The 20,000-nt window shown below is 47.8% G+C and overlaps 2 protein-coding genes across 2 annotated transcripts in view; one reads left to right on the forward strand and one right to left on the reverse strand.

Annotated features, from left to right (window-relative positions):
* The window catches only part of g6pc3 (glucose-6-phosphatase catalytic subunit 3), a gene marked incomplete at its 5' end in the record, with an annotated part of 11,052 nt that extends 4,002 nt beyond the window's left edge, over nucleotides 1–7,050 (forward strand). Inside the window, 2 exons of the mRNA XM_080541505.1 lie at nucleotides 3,715–3,856; nucleotides 5,738–7,050. Of these exons, the coding sequence (XP_080397631.1) occupies nucleotides 3,715–3,856; nucleotides 5,738–6,080 (485 nt within the window). The 3' untranslated portion in view covers nucleotides 6,081–7,050. The remainder of the gene's footprint in view (nucleotides 1–3,714; nucleotides 3,857–5,737) is intronic.
* Nucleotides 7,051–10,499: 3,449 nt separating this feature from the next.
* tanc2b (tetratricopeptide repeat, ankyrin repeat and coiled-coil containing 2b) overlaps nucleotides 10,500–20,000 on the reverse strand; it is a gene marked incomplete at both ends in the record, with an annotated part of 133,344 nt that continues 123,843 nt past the window's right edge. Inside the window, 7 exons of the mRNA XM_080541619.1 lie at nucleotides 10,500–12,993; nucleotides 14,152–14,252; nucleotides 14,652–14,798; nucleotides 15,110–15,201; nucleotides 16,711–16,740; nucleotides 18,099–18,231; nucleotides 19,322–19,497. Of these exons, the coding sequence (XP_080397745.1) occupies nucleotides 10,500–12,993; nucleotides 14,152–14,252; nucleotides 14,652–14,798; nucleotides 15,110–15,201; nucleotides 16,711–16,740; nucleotides 18,099–18,231; nucleotides 19,322–19,497 (3,173 nt within the window). The remainder of the gene's footprint in view (nucleotides 12,994–14,151; nucleotides 14,253–14,651; nucleotides 14,799–15,109; nucleotides 15,202–16,710; nucleotides 16,741–18,098; nucleotides 18,232–19,321; nucleotides 19,498–20,000) is intronic.

Below are 20,000 nucleotides of genomic sequence, written 5' to 3' on the forward strand. Positions count from 1 at the left end.
AAGTACCCAGTCCATATAATAAAAAACTGTTATAATCTGTGGATTGGATTAACTATTCTCGTTTTTCGGAGGCTACCAGTAAATGATAATGACTTGTAAACATACTCTCGTTTTAGGACGTGTTCAAAAGCAAGGACTGTGTGTTCATCTAGTTATGTGTAGTTATGTGTTTTTAGCATGTCCATGTTCTCTCAGTATGTTGTGATGTTATAAAAACGCAGTTAGACGTTTGTAGCGATGTACCGCTGTTAGGCGCTAGCAGCGTTTGTTGTTGTGGTTTGGTCAGAGTCACTTTTCTCCTGTCGCATTCCCATTCGGTGCACCAACATTCAAATACTCGTGTCACCTTGAATTTTTTTCCGATTTCAATGTATGACGCATCATTTGAAAGCTTACCATCTGTAGTTTCAGACTATGTAAATAACCGAAAAATTACTAAAGCAAATGGTTTATGATTTCACCAGCTATAGGGCTGCAACGATTAGTCGACATAATCGACGATGTCGATCATAAAAACTCGTCGACGTGGAATTTTACGACGCATCGCAAAAAAAAAAAAAAAAAACGAGACCTAGACTCAGCAAAGTCTGGGAATATTTTACGGACGACAAACCACACTCGTCCGTGAAATGTAATATATGTAAAACAAAACTAGCATTCCACAGCAGCACCACCGCGATGTACGAGCATCTTAAACGAAAGCACCCGGGAGCCATGCAAGAATCAGCTGGGTAAGTTTTAGCTAACGTTGTTAGCCAACTGGCTAACGTTATATTGTTAGGGTCGTAATGTTTATGTTAGCTTTACTGTTACATGTTGGAAAACAACGTCTCATGGACAGGGCTGTACATGCTATGAGCGTTTGTGCTATTAATTTATTTGCCCTGTGGCACGCGTGTGACAGACAGAGGCGCTTGTATGTAACGTTACGTAGCAGGGGTTTTCCATGTTGAAGCCAGGAGAACGCGAGATGAAAGGAAGTGAGGGGTGGTCGCTATTAAAATACCAGGTAGTCATGGTGGATGATCATGAATGATGCTTGATAAGTGAATGCTATTTCAATTATGTTGAGTCCACCAGCGAGCTGTCTGTAAGATAAACAGCGCCAAGCGTAGCCTACTAACGTGAGCTGTCTGTAGTCTAGCCAGCAATGTATTATTTAATTTATTTATAATTTATTTTGTTTCATTGAAACAGAGATTGATTATTGTATGTATTACCGTATTTTCCGGACTATAAGTCGCAGCAGGCCAAAAATGGGTCACGAAGAGGAAAAAACCACATATAAGTCGCACTGGACTATAAGTCGCATGGTTCAAGGGAACGGGCTTGGCGGAATCAGCGGGGAAAGAAGACCCTGTTGAGCTTGACTCTAGTCTGGCACTGTGAAGAGACATGAGAGGATTTGTAAGCCCAGGAAGGACATAATTCACGTTAAAACTTCTTCTGAAAGGTTAGAAATACTTAAATTATCGAGTGTAAAGCCAGGGCTAGCTAGCGCGTTGCTAACGAAGGTTAGCAAAATGGCGTCGCGGGAGCAAGCAAACAGGATGGAACAGCCTCTGAAAGGTAATAAATGACTTTAATATCGTGTATAACGTTCATAATAGCGTGTATAACGTTCATAATATAGTGCTTAATGTCCACATTGTCGAGTGTAACGACTATTTATCGTGTATAAGGCCATGACAAAGATAGCTTGGTGAAAAACGGAAGTAGTTAGGATGAAGGGCGGCCTACAAACAATGCAACATTGAACAGCCTCTGAAAGGTAATAAATGACTTTAATATCGTGTATAACGTTCATAATATCGTGTATAAGGTCCATAATATCATGTTTAATGTCCACATTGTCGTGTTTAATGTCCACATTGTCGAGTATAATGGCTATTCTATCGCGTATGTGGCGCTAGCGGAAGTAGCAAAATAGCCTCGCGGGGGTAACTTAGCAACATAGAACAGTCTCTGGAAGGAATAAATGACTTTAATATCGTTTATAACGTCCATAACATTGTGTATAAGGTCCATAACATCATGTTTAATGTCCACATTGTCGTGTTTAATGTCCACATTGTCAAGTATAATGGCTATTCTATCGTGTATGAGGCGCTAGCGGAAGTTACTCCTTGGTTCATGTCAGTCAGAGATTACCGTATGTCAGTTCATGTCAGTCAGAGATTATGAATTATTGATATATAAGTCGCACCTGACTATAAGTCGCAGGACCAGCCAAAGTATGAAAAAAACCGCGACTTATAGTCCGGAAAATACGGTAAATGTTTTGGAAGGTCCAAATTCAAATATTTCATGAGTCATTATTTGAATTTGCAATGGGAACGTATGTTAAGCCAGAGAGACTGGACAACAGGGTGACATTCACAGGTGTGCAGACTTGAGAAGGTGAGGTACAACATGCACTGCCGCGGCCACACGACTAATCGCGACTAATCGAAAAAATAATCGACAGATTAGTCGACTACCAAAATAATCGTTAGTTGCAGCCCTAACCAGCTAGCATCATGACATTGTCAGACTCATTACAAACAGGTAGCAACTAGCCAACTCTACTGTTGTCATCACGTGAGTGACACGCCAGATCGGCCACGCAGATCGAAGCCTATTTTTTTTCTGGTGCGATCTGCGATCCAGCATTCAGGACCAATATCGCAGCGATATCCGATATATCGGATCGGGACATCCCTAGTTTCAATTAAAACAAATAACTGATGTTAGACTTTATCTCTCTGACCAGACTTGATGTTTTGGATTAAAAGGGTCATTTTAGGCACTATTCGCACGGGAATAATGTGGTGACGTCCGTAATTTAGTAATTCCAACCCCCCCAACGTCTGTGTTTCGTGTGGCGCATTCGCGCGGGATAAGCGAAGACTGAGTTTTACTGGAATTTACGGACATTCCAGTGGCTATGATGTCACGGCTGTGTGTAACATCTGCTTAATGAACAACAAGCGCAACAGGCCTTGGTTAGTTCTCATTGGTTAGTTCTCATTGGTTAGTTCTCATTGGTTAGTTCTCATTGGTTAGTTCTCATTGGTTAGTTCTCATTAGTTAGCTCTCATTGGTTAGCTCTCATTGGTTAGTTCTCAAACACGCAGCAAAAAAATAGGCGGAGAAAACAAACTCACCCCAAATTACCGACATGCCGATTCGCGCCACACTACTATAATAATAATAATAATAATAATAATAATAATAATAATAATTAATCATATTTATATAGTGCTTTTCCGAGGCTCAAAGACGCTGACAATATGGGGAAGACGGAAAACACAGAAACAACAAGCCACAGATAACATGAGCACATAGAACACAGAGCTCACGAACGGGGAAGGGGGTGGCAGGGTTAGGGGAGGTTGTATGCATGTCCAGTGGGGGAGGGGGTGGCAGGGTTAGGGGAGATGGTTAGGGGTAGGGGAGGTTGTATGCATTGGAGAACAGGTAGGTTTTGAGGTGGGATTTAAAAGTGGAGAGTGAGGGTGAGTCTCTGATTATCCCAGGGTAGGTGAAAATAGGGTAGGTGTTTTACAGTGGAATTTTCCCAGATCTTTTTTACGGGCGTGGCCGGTTCGCACGGAGTAAAGAACTCAGACGAGCTCCGTAAGTTTGTAAATGTGTAATTATTACAAATGATGGACGTCACCGCATAAACATAGGGTTTTAGTGAGTGTTTACCCTTCTTCTTCTTTGTCACAGGATTCATTCTGGGAGTCATTCTGAACCGTACTGTCCCAGAAGAGCGCCACCTGCTGTTCTACGTGTACTCCAGCACCTGTCTGCTCCTCAGTGCTTTCCTGTTCCACGGTGGGCTACAGAAGTTAGGCATTGATCTGTCCTGGTAAGTCTACACCAGGGTTTCCGTTAGAAAAATTTGCCGTCGGACATCGTGTCCGGGAAGAATTCGATTTACCGGACAAACGTGATATATTCCGGTCATCATATTAAAATATAATATTTTTTTTTTTTTTCAAAATCATATATTTTTTTCTCCAAATCTAATATAGCTGTTTGTCGCGGTGATTACTGTTGTGTAGCGGCCTATATATGCCATTTAATGTCTATTTCTCATCCGATACGATTAGATGCGAGCTATATAATATATAATAATATAACATGATTTGACGCATGCGCGCTATGCCATGCGTCAAATCCACGGGCGCCTCACTGGGAACTGAACAGACAGCATCGATCAATGAACGGACTCCACATTACGTTAACTGAAGTTTGTTAAATTGTTTGGGATTAATGTGAGTTTTCTATTTTCTCTTTACAGTTTTACCCTTTTTTTTTTTTTATCAATAAAACAACGTCATTTCTATAAGTCTCGCTGGTTGGGAAGGCATTTCGTTTAGCTCGGGAGTATGACAATGTGAAGAACATAACTGTTTATTGAGAAACAATTGATAGGCAGTCTGGGATACGTATATAAAGAAATACCACAATGTCTAGATGTATAACATTTTATTGAACAGTAACAGTGCAAGCATGTAGGCTACGGGGAACAGGGATTTTGGTCAGTAGGTCCTTTGTACAGAGGGCGTTTCTCTCCGACAACGCGTTCCCAGGTACCATGGAAGTCATAGGTAGTCCAGCACACTGACAGAGAGACAGACAGACAGACAGACAGTCAGCTTACTTCTACCCTTTTGAGTGGAATTACTCCTTTAATTAGCTGTTAGCCATCTCAAAGCCCCCTGAGCTGCTCGTCAACACTGAGAATAGACCACATTATAGAAACCAAAACACCGTTTTTTAAATCCACAGGGAATAACCGAGAGTGTAAGGAAAGGCACACCCAGCGCTGTCAGTGGTGGGGAGACTTGAAGTGGCTTTGCTTGATTTCCATCACAGATTCAAGGATTGAAACACTGATGAAAATAGGGAGTAATAGTGATGGGATTATTTTAGATTATTTTAGATTAGATTAGATTAGATTAGATTAGGTGAGATTCAACTTTATTGTCATTGCAGAGTACAAGTACCAGACAACAAAATGCAGTTTAGCATCTAACCAGAAGTGCAAATAGTGATATAAAAACAAACACTTAACTTTCGGGGAAACTGCTAAAATAAAATAAATTAAATAAATTTAAAAAGAAAGCGACTATTAGCACCGCCGAATGACAACAAACGTATGAGTAATGAGTAAAACAATGTCACTTTTATAGTATGTTGTTTAACTTGCCGTTCGGTCGCCATGGCTCTGGTGTGTGTAGCAGCTTCAGCTAGCTGGCTGGAAACTTCTAGGGGTGCGTTCGTAAACACGCTCTGAGAGCGCCGGAGCGCACGCTGGCTTCGATGTCACAGAGCGACCGAGTCGTTCGATTGGACGAGAGGCGTTCCGCGAGTGCTGATCGGATTTCCAGAGCGTGTTTACGAACGCACCCAGCCAGCTTTAGCGAATTGTATTCAAAGGGAATTATTTTCACCGGACAATATGTCCGACGACTTTTCAATTTGTCGGACTTCACCAAATTTTACCGGACAATGACCGGTAATTGCCGGTTAACGGAAACCCAGGTCTACACCCCCTGTAATCCTGATAATCTTTTTTAGTCTAGGATTAGTCTTAAGCCTTGTCTGTGAACCCTGCCCTATGTCTTGCTAGTTTGCTTCAATTTAGTTGGTAATGTACAGTCATTTAGAATATCCCTATATGTCTAAATTATAATAATAATAAAAACATACTTCCAACGGTCACCTGTCACCTGTTCCTCAGGTCTATCACACTAGCTAAGAAGTGGTGCTCCCGCCCGGAGTGGATCCGCCTGGACACGGCCCCGTTCTCCTCCCTCACCCGGGACTGCGGAGCCATCCTGGGCCTGGGCCTGGCTCAGTACTGGAAGCCCGGAGGCTACACCCTCCCCCTGGCTCCGCGGGCCCTGTGCCTGGCCCTGTCCTCCCTGGCTCTCTACCACGTCCACCGGCTGCCTCTCCCCATCCAGCCACAGCCTCTGTTCTACGCACTCTTCTTTCTCAAATTCACCATAGTCCCCCAGGTGGTCATGGTCTACGTGCCCGGCTTGGTTCATCTACTCACAGACAAAAAGAAGAAGGATTGAAGCGTTTGGTCCCAAGCATTGAGGAGGACCAGGTGGTTTGGACATTGATAAGATAACTGGCTACTCTGGATACTCTGAAAGAAAATGCTGGTTTGATTTTCATGGTCTCATTTAATTTTTTATTTAATTTCTTTACGTTTTTGGCTTTTAGCAGACACCTTTATTCAAAGCGACTTAAGCGAATCATCTGTCATGGTAAGAAAATGGCATGTATGTTATGACCAGGGGCAGTTTCAATGCTAGAAGAAACAAATACTTTTCAGACATTTTTATTATTATTGTTTACATTTATTTCTAGTAGAAAAACAGTACATGAGGGAAGTGGGGATGAGGAGGTCTTTAGAAGGGACAATTAAGATGGGTCTTCAGTCTACGGCAGAAGATAGGTAGCGTCTCTGCAGTCCTGACAGCAGTGTGCAGCTCATTCCACCAGCGTTCTCCTAGTCAAGTGAATGGGGATCAGATAAAAACTGACAGCGAATGAATATCAAATATGTCTTAGGAAATTGTCCGTTTTAAACTTAATGCTGAATGACTCCCATCTCCACCACCGTTTTTTCTGTTGATGCTTTTGGGCATTCAATCTTAAGATTGTGTCATGCTGTTTACATTAAATGTCATTGTATTGTGTTGTCAAGTGCAAATACTTTCTGTTGTGTCGTGTTTCTGTGTTCTGAATTGCCGAAATCTTTACTATGCTTCTGAATGATCTCCATGTAGCCAATACTGAAACACTCACCTGGTGTGTATGTGTACAGCGTTAAGGATAGTATCTACCTTTGCTCAGTTACGATGTAGGTTTTGTTGACAACACCTTGAAGATAACGTTTTGTCTTTGTAATTCTATGTGAACAGTGCCACCGTCTGGTCAAACCAATGTACTGCACAACGGCCACAATCTGCAGGGGTGTACTGTCGCATAGTACCGGAATGTACCGGAATGTGTGCTTGGCAGGTCACATTAAAAGAGTGTGGGGAAAGGTGGACCTCAACAAATGGAGGTATTTCTGTGTACTGCTATTCACCTGCAAGGCAAATGTAAAGAAATGACATGCAGTTTGTTGTAGTTTTTTCAGTTGTAACCATTTATAAATATGTTTTTTTTCTTCAATACATACTGTAGCTTTACTGTACAGATTACAATCAGTTATCATGAGATAAAAACACATTCTTTTTTATTGTTTTTAATTCATCTTTTACCACAGCGCTCTGAAAGCTCACATTTACAGACAAGAGAACTCTGCCCAGCAAGCAAATACATTTAAATTAAATAAACAATAAGAATAAAAAAAGAACCCTTCAGAGTTTTTAGGTTTTTCTGGTGAGGTTGGAGAGAAAGAATAAGGAATATTTTCAAGGACAATATTTTTCCCATTTCTATCCCAAATCCCAAATGTATATCACATACCAGAATCAGGACACTGTATATGTACGGTTAGCGTTTCTGTTAGAGCTCATGGGTGAAGAAATCATAGTACATGCAGAAGACTATTTACAGCAAACTAATTTACATTGAACGTTTGAAAACAAACACCCCGAAAGTTCACTCAAATGTCCATTTCAAAGAATATTACAATTCATACCTTCATAGTCAGGACAGAACTGTTAGGCACCTCTATTCTTGCAGGTTAAACTGGGGAAGGTCAAAGGTCATTATAGCCGTTCATTTGATTTCCAGGTTCTCAGAGGCCCGATCCAGAGTTCTACAGTCAAGCACAGCTGTCCAGTCCCCTCAGAAACTGCCTTGTTTTTGTCCAAATGATGATACGTTGCAGTGTGTGCTGTGTGTTGATAACTATTAGAATCATCTCTCAGATGTCCGTACAGTTTGGCCAGCTGTGGAATGGACAAGGACATTCATTTTTACAACAGCACTTTCATACACCCATCTGTCATTCCAGTGCACTCATTTCATAGCCCCCTGGTAAATACAAAAATATCTACATTTTGAATAGAGCTTTTCAGCTTTTAAACGGACTCTTTGAACCATACTTTACAATTCAATTCCGTTGAATTTAAAACTATGTGCTTAACCACTGGCTAGGCCGGACTGATTTGGCCAGCTGTTGCTTATACACTGAAAACTGAACAGCAGTTCTAAGTAAATGTGGCATCTGACCACAACCAAGACAAACATAACACAAGCCATTTGTAAGAGACCTGCCTTGGTGACAATCAAGGATTGGGTTGAGGCAGAGGGGGATATTTTGGCCAGTATTTACAGCAGATACAACTTGTGCTATAAAGTCTATACATCTTCATACGTTTAAAAACATTAGTTTGCTTTTCGTATTGTCATTCATCACCGCTTGGTAAGTCAGAAGTTCCTATGACGACGAGTCACTGATAATAATCCAGTTCCATTGGTCAGAGAAGCCCCCACCTGACCCACCAAACACTTCCTCCAAATTCAGTGACAATCAATAACAATAAAGTAATTAAAATACATAAAGTGCACCCTTAGTTAAGAACTTCACAGGCATTTAGTGCAGAGATGGTTGAATAAGTAAAAAAACGAAGGAAGAAGATAAACCAAAGGTTAAACCAACGCAGACGCGACTAACAGTGGGTTGAATGTCTGCGTACAATAACTTGTAGTTGCAGCAGAAACCTTGACATTACTTTTCCTTTGATCATAATACTGTATCCTTTTCTATATTTACCAGAACATATAGAATGGGGACATCTCCAAACTTTGGCATTTGTATGACCTTCCCTGCTTATGTATAATCATATCTTGTTCGCAAAACAAATGACGATAATTCGTAGGGAACCTAATACATTGATGATAACAATACGTTAGAATAATGTAGCTATGAACACACAAGTATTGCACACTTGGTATTAGATTAACAACAACTACTACCGGTCATTGTGCTCTCAGAATCATACCCCTTTCATATCTGCAATGATTTCTTCCTATTAGCTTGACGTGAGAAACTCGTGGTAGAATTGACAAGCACACACTTGCATACATACATACTGTATTCAAGGTTGTTTGTTCGTTGGGGACGAGCTTCAATTGTAGGAGAACGAAACGGATGAAGAGGTTGATTCCCTGGCAGTTGGACAGTTTATCTTCATACTAAAGGCGGTAATCATGAGGTATGTTGCGTACAGTAAACTGTATCACTATTCTAGAACAAAAGCATCTTTATTTTGTGACTATAACATGACAAAGCGTATAGAGAGAGAGACTGAAAATAGAATTTGTAAAGTCAAAGTTTGTAAATGTCCCTCCTACCCGACCCTGGATGTAAATGTCCCTCCTACCCGACCCTGGATGTAAATGTCCCTCCTACCCGACCCTGGATGTAAATGTCCCTCCTACCCGACCCTGGATGTAAATGTCCCTCCTACCCGACCCTGGATGTAAATGTCCCTCCTACCCGACCCTGGATGTAAATGTCCCTCCTACCCGACCCTGGATGTAAATGTCCCTCCTACCCGACCCTGGATGTAAATGTCCCTCCTACCCGACCCTGGATGAATGTCCCTCCTACCCGACCCTGGATGTAAATGTCCCTCCTACCCGACCCTGGATGTAAATGTCCCTCCTACCCGACCCTGGATGTAAATGTCCCTCCTACCCGACCCTGGATGAAACACCTGTTGCATGTGAATAGAAGGACAAAGAAAAGAAAAAAAAAAAGAAAAAGAAGCAAAAACAATACAATCCGAATGCAAACTATGTTATGTCCGTATATCTATATACATTATATAACTTACTTATAAATATTAGAATTTTTCTCTAAGCACTGTCCAGTTGTTTGTAATTTCTGAGCAATTTACAGTATTGAACATACAGTATGAATATTGTATTTACGTAGAGGCTAGCAACCTTGGTTAAGAGCACACTTTGTATTTGAAGGAAAGAAGATGGATAGAGAGTTCACTGGTACAGGGAGTGAAGGAGCCCCCAGTGTCCCCCTCACAGACCCACACATGACTTCACCACACAGGGAGGAAGTCGTGCTACACGACCGTATATGGAGGTGCACAGGCATTATGACCTCTAAATGACCTTTCGTATTCGGAGTGTTCTAATGCGTGTCCTATACTGTTGTATGTATGTATGCAGAGCTGTTAAGTTTTTAACGAAGAAATAACACAACTTACTCACGTAAACGTTAGTATTTCGTATCTAGGTTACTGTTTGACTACTACTCCCGGCTGTGTGTGTGTGTGTGTGTGTGTGTGTGTGTGTACTGTAGAGGCGTCTGTCCTGTGTGAGGGGGGGAGGGGCGGTACTCTGTGTACTGTGCTCTGTGTGACTCATACGTTTCCTTATGAAGACTCCCATCATCCATGTCAGACACCAAGGTCAGCAGCAATAACTCCACCCCCTACCCTCCCTCCCTCCCTCCCTCCCACCCTCCTTCCCTCCCTCCCTCCCTCCCATCCCCACTCTGGGACCCATCACACATTCGACTCCACAAAGGGTCTCTTTGGTTTGATGGGGGAGGTGGGCCCTTGCCTGGAGTCGCGGGAGAGCTGGCGGTACATGTTGTCCTGGTACGCCTGCGCCACGGGCAGAGTCCTGGCCACCTTCACGTCTGGGTAGGTGGGCACCTGGCTCACCCTCTCCAGGTGGTCCCCCCCTCCCCCTCCCCCGCCTCCGCCGCCACGGGAGCCGTTGGCTAGCTTCCCCAACGACGACTGCTGCTGCTGCTGCGGCTGCGAGTAGTAGTCCTCCTCCAGGAGGTGTCCGTTCTGCGCGTTGTTGGTCTTGTTGTAGTAGGCGATGTTCCCCAGGGACGTGGGGGGGCTGTAGGCGGACCCCTGCTGCACCAGGTTGCCCGGCGACGTGGGGCTGATGACCACCGAGTCCATGGAGGTCATGGCCCAGGGGCGCGCGGAGGAGCAGGGCTGGTGGAGGTACTGCTGCTGCTGCTGCTGCTGCTGCTGGTGAGGGTGAGTCCGCGCCGTCTTGTCGATGATGCCCATGAAGGGCGTGGAGCGCGAGCGCGTCCCGCCGCCGCCGTCGCCCTGGTACTCCCTGCCGCCTTGCGAGGGCGAGATGGGCGACATGTCGTCGATGATGACGGGCGAGCGCTCGTACGCCACCTGCAGGGGGATCTCCATGCCCTGGAGGGAGGAGGAGGAGGAGGGCCTGTAGCCGCCCGGGGCGAGGTTGCAGCCGGAGGAGCCGCCCGCCACGGAGATGTTGCTGCTGGAGGGCGAGAAGCGCAGGCCCACGCTCTGGGAGTGGATGAGCGGCCGGGGCGTGGGCACGTGCGGCTTGATCTCCGGGGCGTTGGCGCTGATGGGCCTGCGGACCAGGTGGGGGATCTCCGGCGAGCCCAGCTGTTGGCACTGTTGGGGTCCCATCCCGGCGGGCATCCCGGCGCGCTCGCGCTCCAGGTCGTGCTTGGACACCGGGTAGTACGCGGCCGACTGGCTGCGGCTGATCTGGGGGGTCTGGCCGTAGCGGATACCGCCGCCCCCCCCCAGGCCGCCCCCGCCCCCCCCGGGGCCCCCGCTGCCGGCGCGGTAGGCCGAGGAGGGGCGCTGAGGTAGCTCGTCCTTCAGCAGGCCGACGACCACGGACTCCAGCATGGCCCCTCCCCGGCCGCCGTGCTGGCAGAGGGCCCCCGCGCTCAGGCTGGCCTGTACCTGGGACAGGGCCATGGGGCCCCGGCCGTCCAGCGAGGGCTGGTAGACCAGACGGCTCTCCACCACGTCCACGGAACCCCCTCCTCCCTGGTACCGGTGGGCCATGGAGACGCCGTAGCCCCCCCCACCCCCTCCGCCGTTCCCTCCTCCGCCTCCAGGGGGCTGGTTGTTGGTGCGCACGATCTGGGCCATGGAGGGCTGCAAACGTAGGCCCTGGGCCTGGTGGTGGGGGTGCTGGTGGGGGTGCGGGTGGGGGTGCTGCTGGGAGGAGGACAGGGAGGGCTGGGAGCTCAGCTGGAACGACCGCTGGCTGGACATCTTGGACAGGGGGGACTTGGGGCGGCCCGGGGGGGGGTGCTGGGGGGGGTGCTGCTGCTGCTGGTCGACAGTCTGGTAGCGGACCGGCGAGCCGGACTGGGAGCGGTAGAGACACACGCTCTCCACCGGGGGGCTGGCCCGGTACCCGGACGACTGGAGCGGGGGGGCGCGGCGCAGCGGGGACGGCGGGGGGCTCTGCTGGTGGTGGTGGTCCATCCCCTGCCCCCCCCCTCCCCCCATGGGCGGCGGAGGGCTGAAGCGGTAGGAGGAGGAGGGGTGGTGCACGGGGGAGGTGTGGGGGGGGCTGCCGCCGCCGCTGTGGTGGTGGTGGTAGTGGGAGTTCTGGTGGTGGTGCGTGGGGGAGGAGAGGGAAGGGGGGGACGGGGGGCAGGGCTGGTAGCTCTGCTGGGTGCGAGTGGGGGAGGACATGGAGGAGGAGGAGTGGCTGTGGCCCGGGTGGGGGTGGGGGTGGTGGTGGGGGTGGTGGTAGTCGTAGGTCGGCTGGCCCATGGGGGAGCCTCCTCCGGACAGGTAGGCGGTATGCTCGTGGTGGTGGAGGAGGTGGAGGTGGCTGCTGGGGGAGAGTGGGGGGCTCTGGATGACCGGCAGGCTGGAAGGGTTGGAGGGAGGGGGCAGACCCATGGACATGGCCTCCAGCTCCTGGTCCAGATAGTCGTCGTCCTCGAACAAGTCCTGGACCGGCTCCATGTCCTCCAGCCGGGGCTCGGGAGGGGGCGGGGGGGGCAGGGGTAGGGACAACAGCTCCTCCTCCTCCTCCTCCTCCTCTTCCTCCTCCTCCTCCTCCGGGGGCGGGGTAGGAGGAGGGGAGGGCGGGGGCTCCAGCTCCAGGGCCTGCTGCTCGTCCTGGGTGATCTGGCGACACTCCTCCTCCACCCTCTGGAGCAGACGCTGGATCTCCCGGTTGCTGGGGCTGTGCTTCATGGCCTCACTCAGGTCCTCCAGGGCCTCAGGGAACTGCCTGTGAGGAGGAAGCAGGGTGGAGGGGAGATGATACACATGTGTGTTGTGTTATATAGATAGATATTTGAAAGATTTAGATTTTTTGACATTTGTGATAAATGTGGCTTGGTGAAAAGGTGCATGTCGGGAATTGTGAAACCTCGCAATTGAGCGAAACAAGTCTTGTTTTTTTGTGAAGAAATGTGTTTTCCGGTTCTTTGCATATGACGAAAATGTAAGCGATGAAGAACCCAATCGATATCATAACCGACAGTTTTCCATTCACTAAATACCTACAGTTTGCTAGCAAACTTGGGTGGGGGTAGTTTTCGTATTTTTGAGGGGGCGTGTCCCCTTCGAGACTCCCGACCCACATCCTCATAAATAGCCATGTGCGCGTGCCTGTTTTTTTGACAAGACTGAAGTGTGTGAAAACTTTGAGGCCGAATTTCTCGGTTCGTTGATTTGGGGGGTATCAACATTCAAACATGCATACATGCATTCTTTAACTTGTTTCAGTGTATGACACATCATTTGAAAGCTTACAATTTGCCCTTTCATAATCTGGAAAAAAATGAAAAAATTGCCAAAAATTACCTTTTCATCAGACGCTTTTATGCAAAGCGACTTACAGCAAGTACATTTGTCTGTGATTATCATCATCCATCATCACCAAGTCTATACATCAGTCTGAGATTAGTAGGGATTATCATCTTTAATTCATTGGGGGGGTTTCTTCTTTTTATACATAGTCCCCCTATTTCAGGGGTATGTTTAAAGAATGTGTAACCTCATAGTAATTCGTGACGTTAGAATTATACGGTTCTATCTCCATTTTTGTCAACATTTAGTTTTTTACATAATCTGATCCATTAGGTGTTTATTAATGCCAGTGTGGTTTAAAATGTTGACATTTTTGAGTCAGTAATTCATCAAATACAAAGGTTCCATCTCACAAAACATAATGGAATGTAAAAACTTTGACGCTCAATATCTCTGAACTACCCTAAACGGAGATAGAACCTTATCATTCTAAGCTCACGAATTGTTTGATTCCAAATCCAAACTGTTGGAGGACAGAGCTAAAATGAAGACAAAAGGCTTCCTCTTTCCAATACCCATGGAGGGCTCTGGATATTCTACATGATGGATGTGTTTGGTCTGTTTGGAGATGTACCTGCTGCTACGCTTGGCGCGCGCCCTGGCGTAGTACGCTTCGTAGGATTTTGGTTTCAGTTCAAGCGCCTTGGTAGCAAACTCCTCAGCCATCCCAAAGTCCTGAGGGCGGGAACACAGAGACACATAGAGCCAGCTCGTTAACGAGGTGAAACAGAGGACACGTAGAAATACATCAAAACACCATAGTACTGCCGTTAATTAGTGTGAAATAGTGGCCTGGGGTGCTCCAGTGGTCTAGCACCATGGCCTGGGGTGGTCCAGTGGTCTAGCACCGCGGTCTACAGTGCACACATTTGCCCATTTCGGCATGAGTTTGAATCCCAAGCCTTGCTGACATACCCTCTCTCCCTTCTTCTCCTTACTTTCCTGCCTGTCTTCACTGTATCTGTCCAATACAATGAACAATATGAGTGGGACTGCCCCACTCAGAAAATAATGACTTAAAAAAAGAAAAATGTGTGTGAAAACAACAATGGTATTGAACCCCGCTCGACTCACGTTCATTTTCCTGCGACAGCGGGACAGGTTGAGGAAGATGGACACTTTGAGTTCCCTGAAGGTCTTGAGGTCCTCGCTGAAGCCCTCACGGGGGAACTTCTTAAGGGCGTACTGATACCGCTGAGCTGCCTCCTTCACCTTCCCTTTCTGTCACACACACACACACACACACACACACACACACACACACACACACGCACACACTAGTTAGTATGTGGTCTGTATAGCACTTAAGGAAACATTTTGGATTTCCTACATTTTCCTGGTAACCTAGACAAACATAGTTCCTTTGTCTTGTGACACATGGAAGTGATGTTGTCTTGTATTATTGTAAGTAAACATGTGTTGATCGTTTCATTTGCATGAGAAAGAGGTGGAGAGAGAGGTGGAGAGGAGAGAGGTGAGCTAGGTGTCTCTCAGAGTCAGGGCGGTGGTGGGGGTGGGGGTGAGGGTCTGACCTTGTAGAAGCTGTCTCCCTCCTCTATCAGCTTGCTCAGAAGGATGATCATGATGTCTGGTTTGGAGGTGGCCATCGCCCATGTGGCCGGGCCTGCACAAGACAAGGATGGAGAGAACACGGAGTGAGAGAGGGAGGGAAGGATAAAGAGAGGAGGAATGTAGGGTAAGGGCTGTTTTTTCGAGTCACAGTAAACAAACAAACCGACAAACCAACAAACAATCAACAAACAACACCAGGGACATTGAATCAACAAACCACCACAATGAGGATTGAAACACGCGAACAGACAGACATCCGCTGCAGAGAACCACGTACTATTCTAGTCTCCAAACGCCTTAGATCTATCCTCCCACCCGCCCACCCCTTATCAGTGGGGTTTAGGCAAACAAAAACGTAGAAACACAACATAATAGAACATACAATAGTTTTTTGCTGCAAGAGACTGAGGCACTCCGAGCTTCAAGTCTACTGTTTCTATCTGAAATCTCTCTGCAACAGTGATGCTTGGCACACACGGTTACACAGAGAGTAGAGAGGAAGAGGAGGAGGAGGAAGAGGAGGAGGAGGAGGAGGGTAGGTTTCTTGCACAAAGAGACAGAGAGAGAGAGAGAGAGAGAGAGAGAGAGAGAGAGAGAGAGCAGGAGGAAGGCAAGCAGGAGAGATGCGTCAGCACCGGGGGGGTGGAGCACAGCGGAGCTCTGCAGGGGAGGCAACGTTAGCTTGTCCTCAGGGGGGGGGGGGGCGGTGGGGAGGTGAGGGGGGGGTCAGGACTGCTGACTGGCCTGGGCTTAGCTGACACTGAGGAAGGTTCCAGAAACATGAACACAACGTTACCGTCTGAGCCCTGGGGGGGGGGGGGGGGGGGCAGCACACAGGCATGCACCTGTCATCATGTGCCACCGGGGGGGGGGGGGGGGGGCAGAGGGAGGGAGGGGGTCCATCAAGCATAATCTGTGAGATGAAATACTAAATGTGACACAGTCTGATCATTCGGTCCGCATGTCGTCGACCAATCAAAGAAAGACTTTTCTTTTGAAACACGGAACTCCGTTTCAACGTTGTTGAGAATCAACAACGCAAACTCGCTAGTCGAGCCAAAGCACTGCCACGCAACGGATTGGGTGAGTAATCCCCCACTGCTACCTAGTCAACTATAACACTACTTTACATTGTTAGCAGGCTCACAAAACAAGCTGTGTTAGCCGACTAGCGACGTGTCGTTGATTTTCGACAACGAGGAAATGTATTCGCATTTTTCAAAAAAAAAGTCAGATCGTTACATCGGATCCCGACACGAGGACCAAAGCATCAGAACGTGTCACATATAAACAACTTCCATGTAACCATGACTACCACTAGAAGCAGTCCCAACTGCCTCTCTCAGTGCTTTAATAAAACCAGTTTTTGTGTTATTTGCTTGGGAAAGTTTGGGAAAGGGGGTTGGGGGGGTGGGGGGTGTTTGTGGCTAAGCTGGCCTGTTGAAAACACGTAGAAGGACGCAGACGCAGACGAGGACGAAGACACAGAGACAACAACAACAGAGAGAGGAGATATAGAGCTGTCAAAATGCCTGCTGAGGTGAGGGGTCGACAGCTTTACCTCGGGGCCGGCTGGGCAGCGTCTGACATCCTGGTGCCGGAGAGAGAGGCGGGGTCAGGGGGGAGAGGAGGGGGCGGAGTCATGGGGAGAGGAGGGGGGGCGGGGTCAGGGGGAGAGGAGGGGGCAGGGGTAAGGGCGGCGGGCGGAGGAGGAGGAGTGGAAGAGGGTGGGAGGAGGGGGTGGAAGGGAGGGGAGGAGGGTTGGAAGAGGGAGGGAGGGAGGGAAGGAAAGGGAGGGGAGGAGGGGGTGGTAGAGGGGGGGGGACGGAAGGGAGGGAAGGAAGGTCATGATCGAGGGAGTGAGTGTAAGGAGGAGGAGCGAGGGGGCCAGAATCACAGAAGAAAACAGAGAATAAAAGGAGTGTAGGAGTGTGTGGGAGAGGAGAGAGAGAGAGGGCATGAGAGGATAGAGGTAGAGAACGAGAGACAGAGAGAGAGAGAGGTGGAGGAGAGAGAGAGGTGGTGGTGGTGGAGGAGGAGGAGTGAGAAAAACACAAAAAAGCAGCAGTGAGAAGTGGGAAAAAATGCTCCAGCGAAAGAATAAAAAAAGAGACAAGAAAAAAGACAGCACCAGCACAACAACCACCTGTCCCTTAGCAACCACCTGTCCCTTAGCAACCACAGAGAGAGAGAGAGAGAGAGAGAGAGAGAGAGAGAGAGAGAGAGAGAGAGAGAGAGAGAGGGAGAGAGGGAGAGGGAGAGAGAGAGAGAGAGAGAAAGAAAGGGGAAGAGAGACGTCAATCAAACAAGACCACGAGAGAGGGAGAGAGAGAGAAGAAGAGAAACAGAGGGAGAAAGACTACAGTAGCAGCAGTGGGTAACAGTTGTAGAACGACACACACATCTGAGCCATGAGTAGCCAGAGAAAAGCAGCAAGGAGGGAGGGGGGCAGGGGGGGTGTAGCTGGGGAGAGAGAGGGGGGGGGCGTCGGGGGGGTGGGGGGAAGCTGCAGGGAGACAACCGTGGCTGACTGGCGTACTGCAGTAATAGGGGCCCTAGCCGGGGGTGGGGGGGGCATAGCAATGTGTGTGTGGTGTTGAGTTATCGACTCTTCACCCTATCAATGCATATTTCATGTGGCTGTAAGTTTAACCCTACACACACACATAGACAGTCTTCAGACTGTGTCTACATAATATATTCGTAGATCCTCGTAAACGATGTGTACGCAGCGCTCCCTTGTAAAAAAAAGACCTTGGTCTCAAAAGGACTCCCCTGAGATAAAGGTTAAATAAAATAATCAGTTAGTGTAACTGCAAAAAAAAAAGAAAAGAAAAAAGAAGCTATTTGACTTTCTTCTAGAAGGTTAGTTGGGTTGCTGTGTGTGTTTCCACAGGAGAGTCCTAGTCTAACAGTCAGGTGACTCTCGGGGGTACTCTGGGTCCGTACCTATCTTGGCTCCCTTCTTGAGCAGGGCGACCACCACCGAGGTGTTCCTGCAGCCCACGGCCCGGTCCAGGGGCCTCATGCCGCTGTAGTCCACGTGCTCTATCATGGCGCCGTGGTCCACCAGGAACTGGACCTGAGGCCACAGGCAGGAAGGGGGGACATGGTCAGGGAGGGGGGACATGGTCAGGGAGGGGGGACATGGTCAGGGAGGGGGGACATGGTCAGGGAGGGGGGGTGATGGGAGGGGACAACAAGGAGGCCGGTGTTTTGGAAGACTTAACTCTTAACTTAAGGGTTTTGGGAGACTTAACTCTTAACTTTAGGGTTTTGGGAGACTTAACTCTTAACTTTAGGGTTTTGGGAGACTTAACTCTTAACTTTAGGGTTTTGGGAGACTCAACTCTTTACTTTAGGGTTTTGGGAGACTTAACTCTTAACTTTAGGGTTTTGGGAGACCCAACTCTTAACTTTAGGGTTTTGGGAGACCCAACTCTTAACTTTAGGGTTTTGAGAGACTTAACTCTTAACTTAAGGGTTTTGGGAGACTTAACTCTTAACTTTCGGGGTTTTGGGAGACTTAACTCTTAACTTTCGGGTTTTGGGAGACTCAACTCTTAACTTTAGGGTTTTGGGAGACTTAACTCTTAACTTGAGGGTTTTGGGAGACTCAACTCTTAACTTGAGGGTTTTGGGAGACTCAACTCTTAACTTTAATGCCCGAGGGTGAATAAAGTCACCCGATTTGTCGACATCCTAGAGTGCCAACAGTGAATTTATTCACCAAGAGTTCATAAATGATGATGCTTCATTTTGCAAGTGCTGTTGCTAGGTAAATACCACATAAAACAATTAGCACTCCACAGGACTGCGTTCGTAAATTCACTCGGAGAGCGCCGGAGCGCACACTGGGGTTCAACGTCATAAAGGGACCAAGTGATTGGACAAGAGGCATTCCATGAGTGCTGATCAGATTTCCAGAGTGAATTCATGAATGCAGCCTAGGTGGTGAGTGTTCCGGAATGATTTTGGCAGTTGGTGATTTAAAATGAAAGGGTTGTTGTAGGATGCTAGCATGTTAGCATGGTGTCAACTGTCAAACTGATCCTAAGTGGATCCCGATAAAACAAACTAAAGATTGACATCAGCAGTTAGATAGACGACAACACAAAGTGACTTCTGAGAACATGTTTTCTGGGTGTTGGTTGAGGAGGCTGGCTACTCACCACCTCAGAGTCGCCGTAGAAGGCGGCCAGGTCGAGGGGCGTGCGTCCGTTCTTGTCGGCGTGGTCCGTGGCGGAGCCCCTCTCCACCAGGCAGCGCACCACGGCCAGGTGGCCTTTCAGACACGCCCAGCTCAGCGCCGTCAGCCCCTCCTTGTCCATCAAAGGCAGCGAGGCTCCTGGAGGAGAGGAACCAGGACGACACAACAGGGGTCAAAGGTCACCCCCATCAGATGAGATCCACCGCTCTGGGGAGCATTGTTGGTGAGGTCGTAATAATGCTCTGGAAACGCGTTGATTATGTTGTACACATTGACTTTGTGTTTGATACGTAACTAATGGATATGTTCCATTAATCCACAACAACCTGTGTGTGTGTGTGTGTGTGTGTGTCTGTGTGTGTGTGTAATTAATGGATACATTCCATTAATCCACAACAACAACATCCACAGTTATGGTTGTAATTTGAATGTACATTATGCTGTACGCCAGTGGGACTTCCCCAGGCTAAAATTAAGGTATAAGGGGAGCTTGGTGGCGTAACGCACTAAGCGTCGACCATGTAACCGCAGGGTGTGTCGACCATGGTCGTGTGTCGACCATGTAACCGCAGGGCTCCCTGTTCGATTCCGCCCGTGGACATATCCTGCGTGTCATCCCTTCTCTCTCTCTCACCCATCCT

This window comes from Nansenia antarctica (genome assembly GCF_963989245.1).
Source record: "Nansenia antarctica genome assembly, chromosome: 11".
NCBI lineage: Eukaryota > Metazoa > Chordata > Actinopteri > Argentiniformes > Microstomatidae > Nansenia > Nansenia antarctica.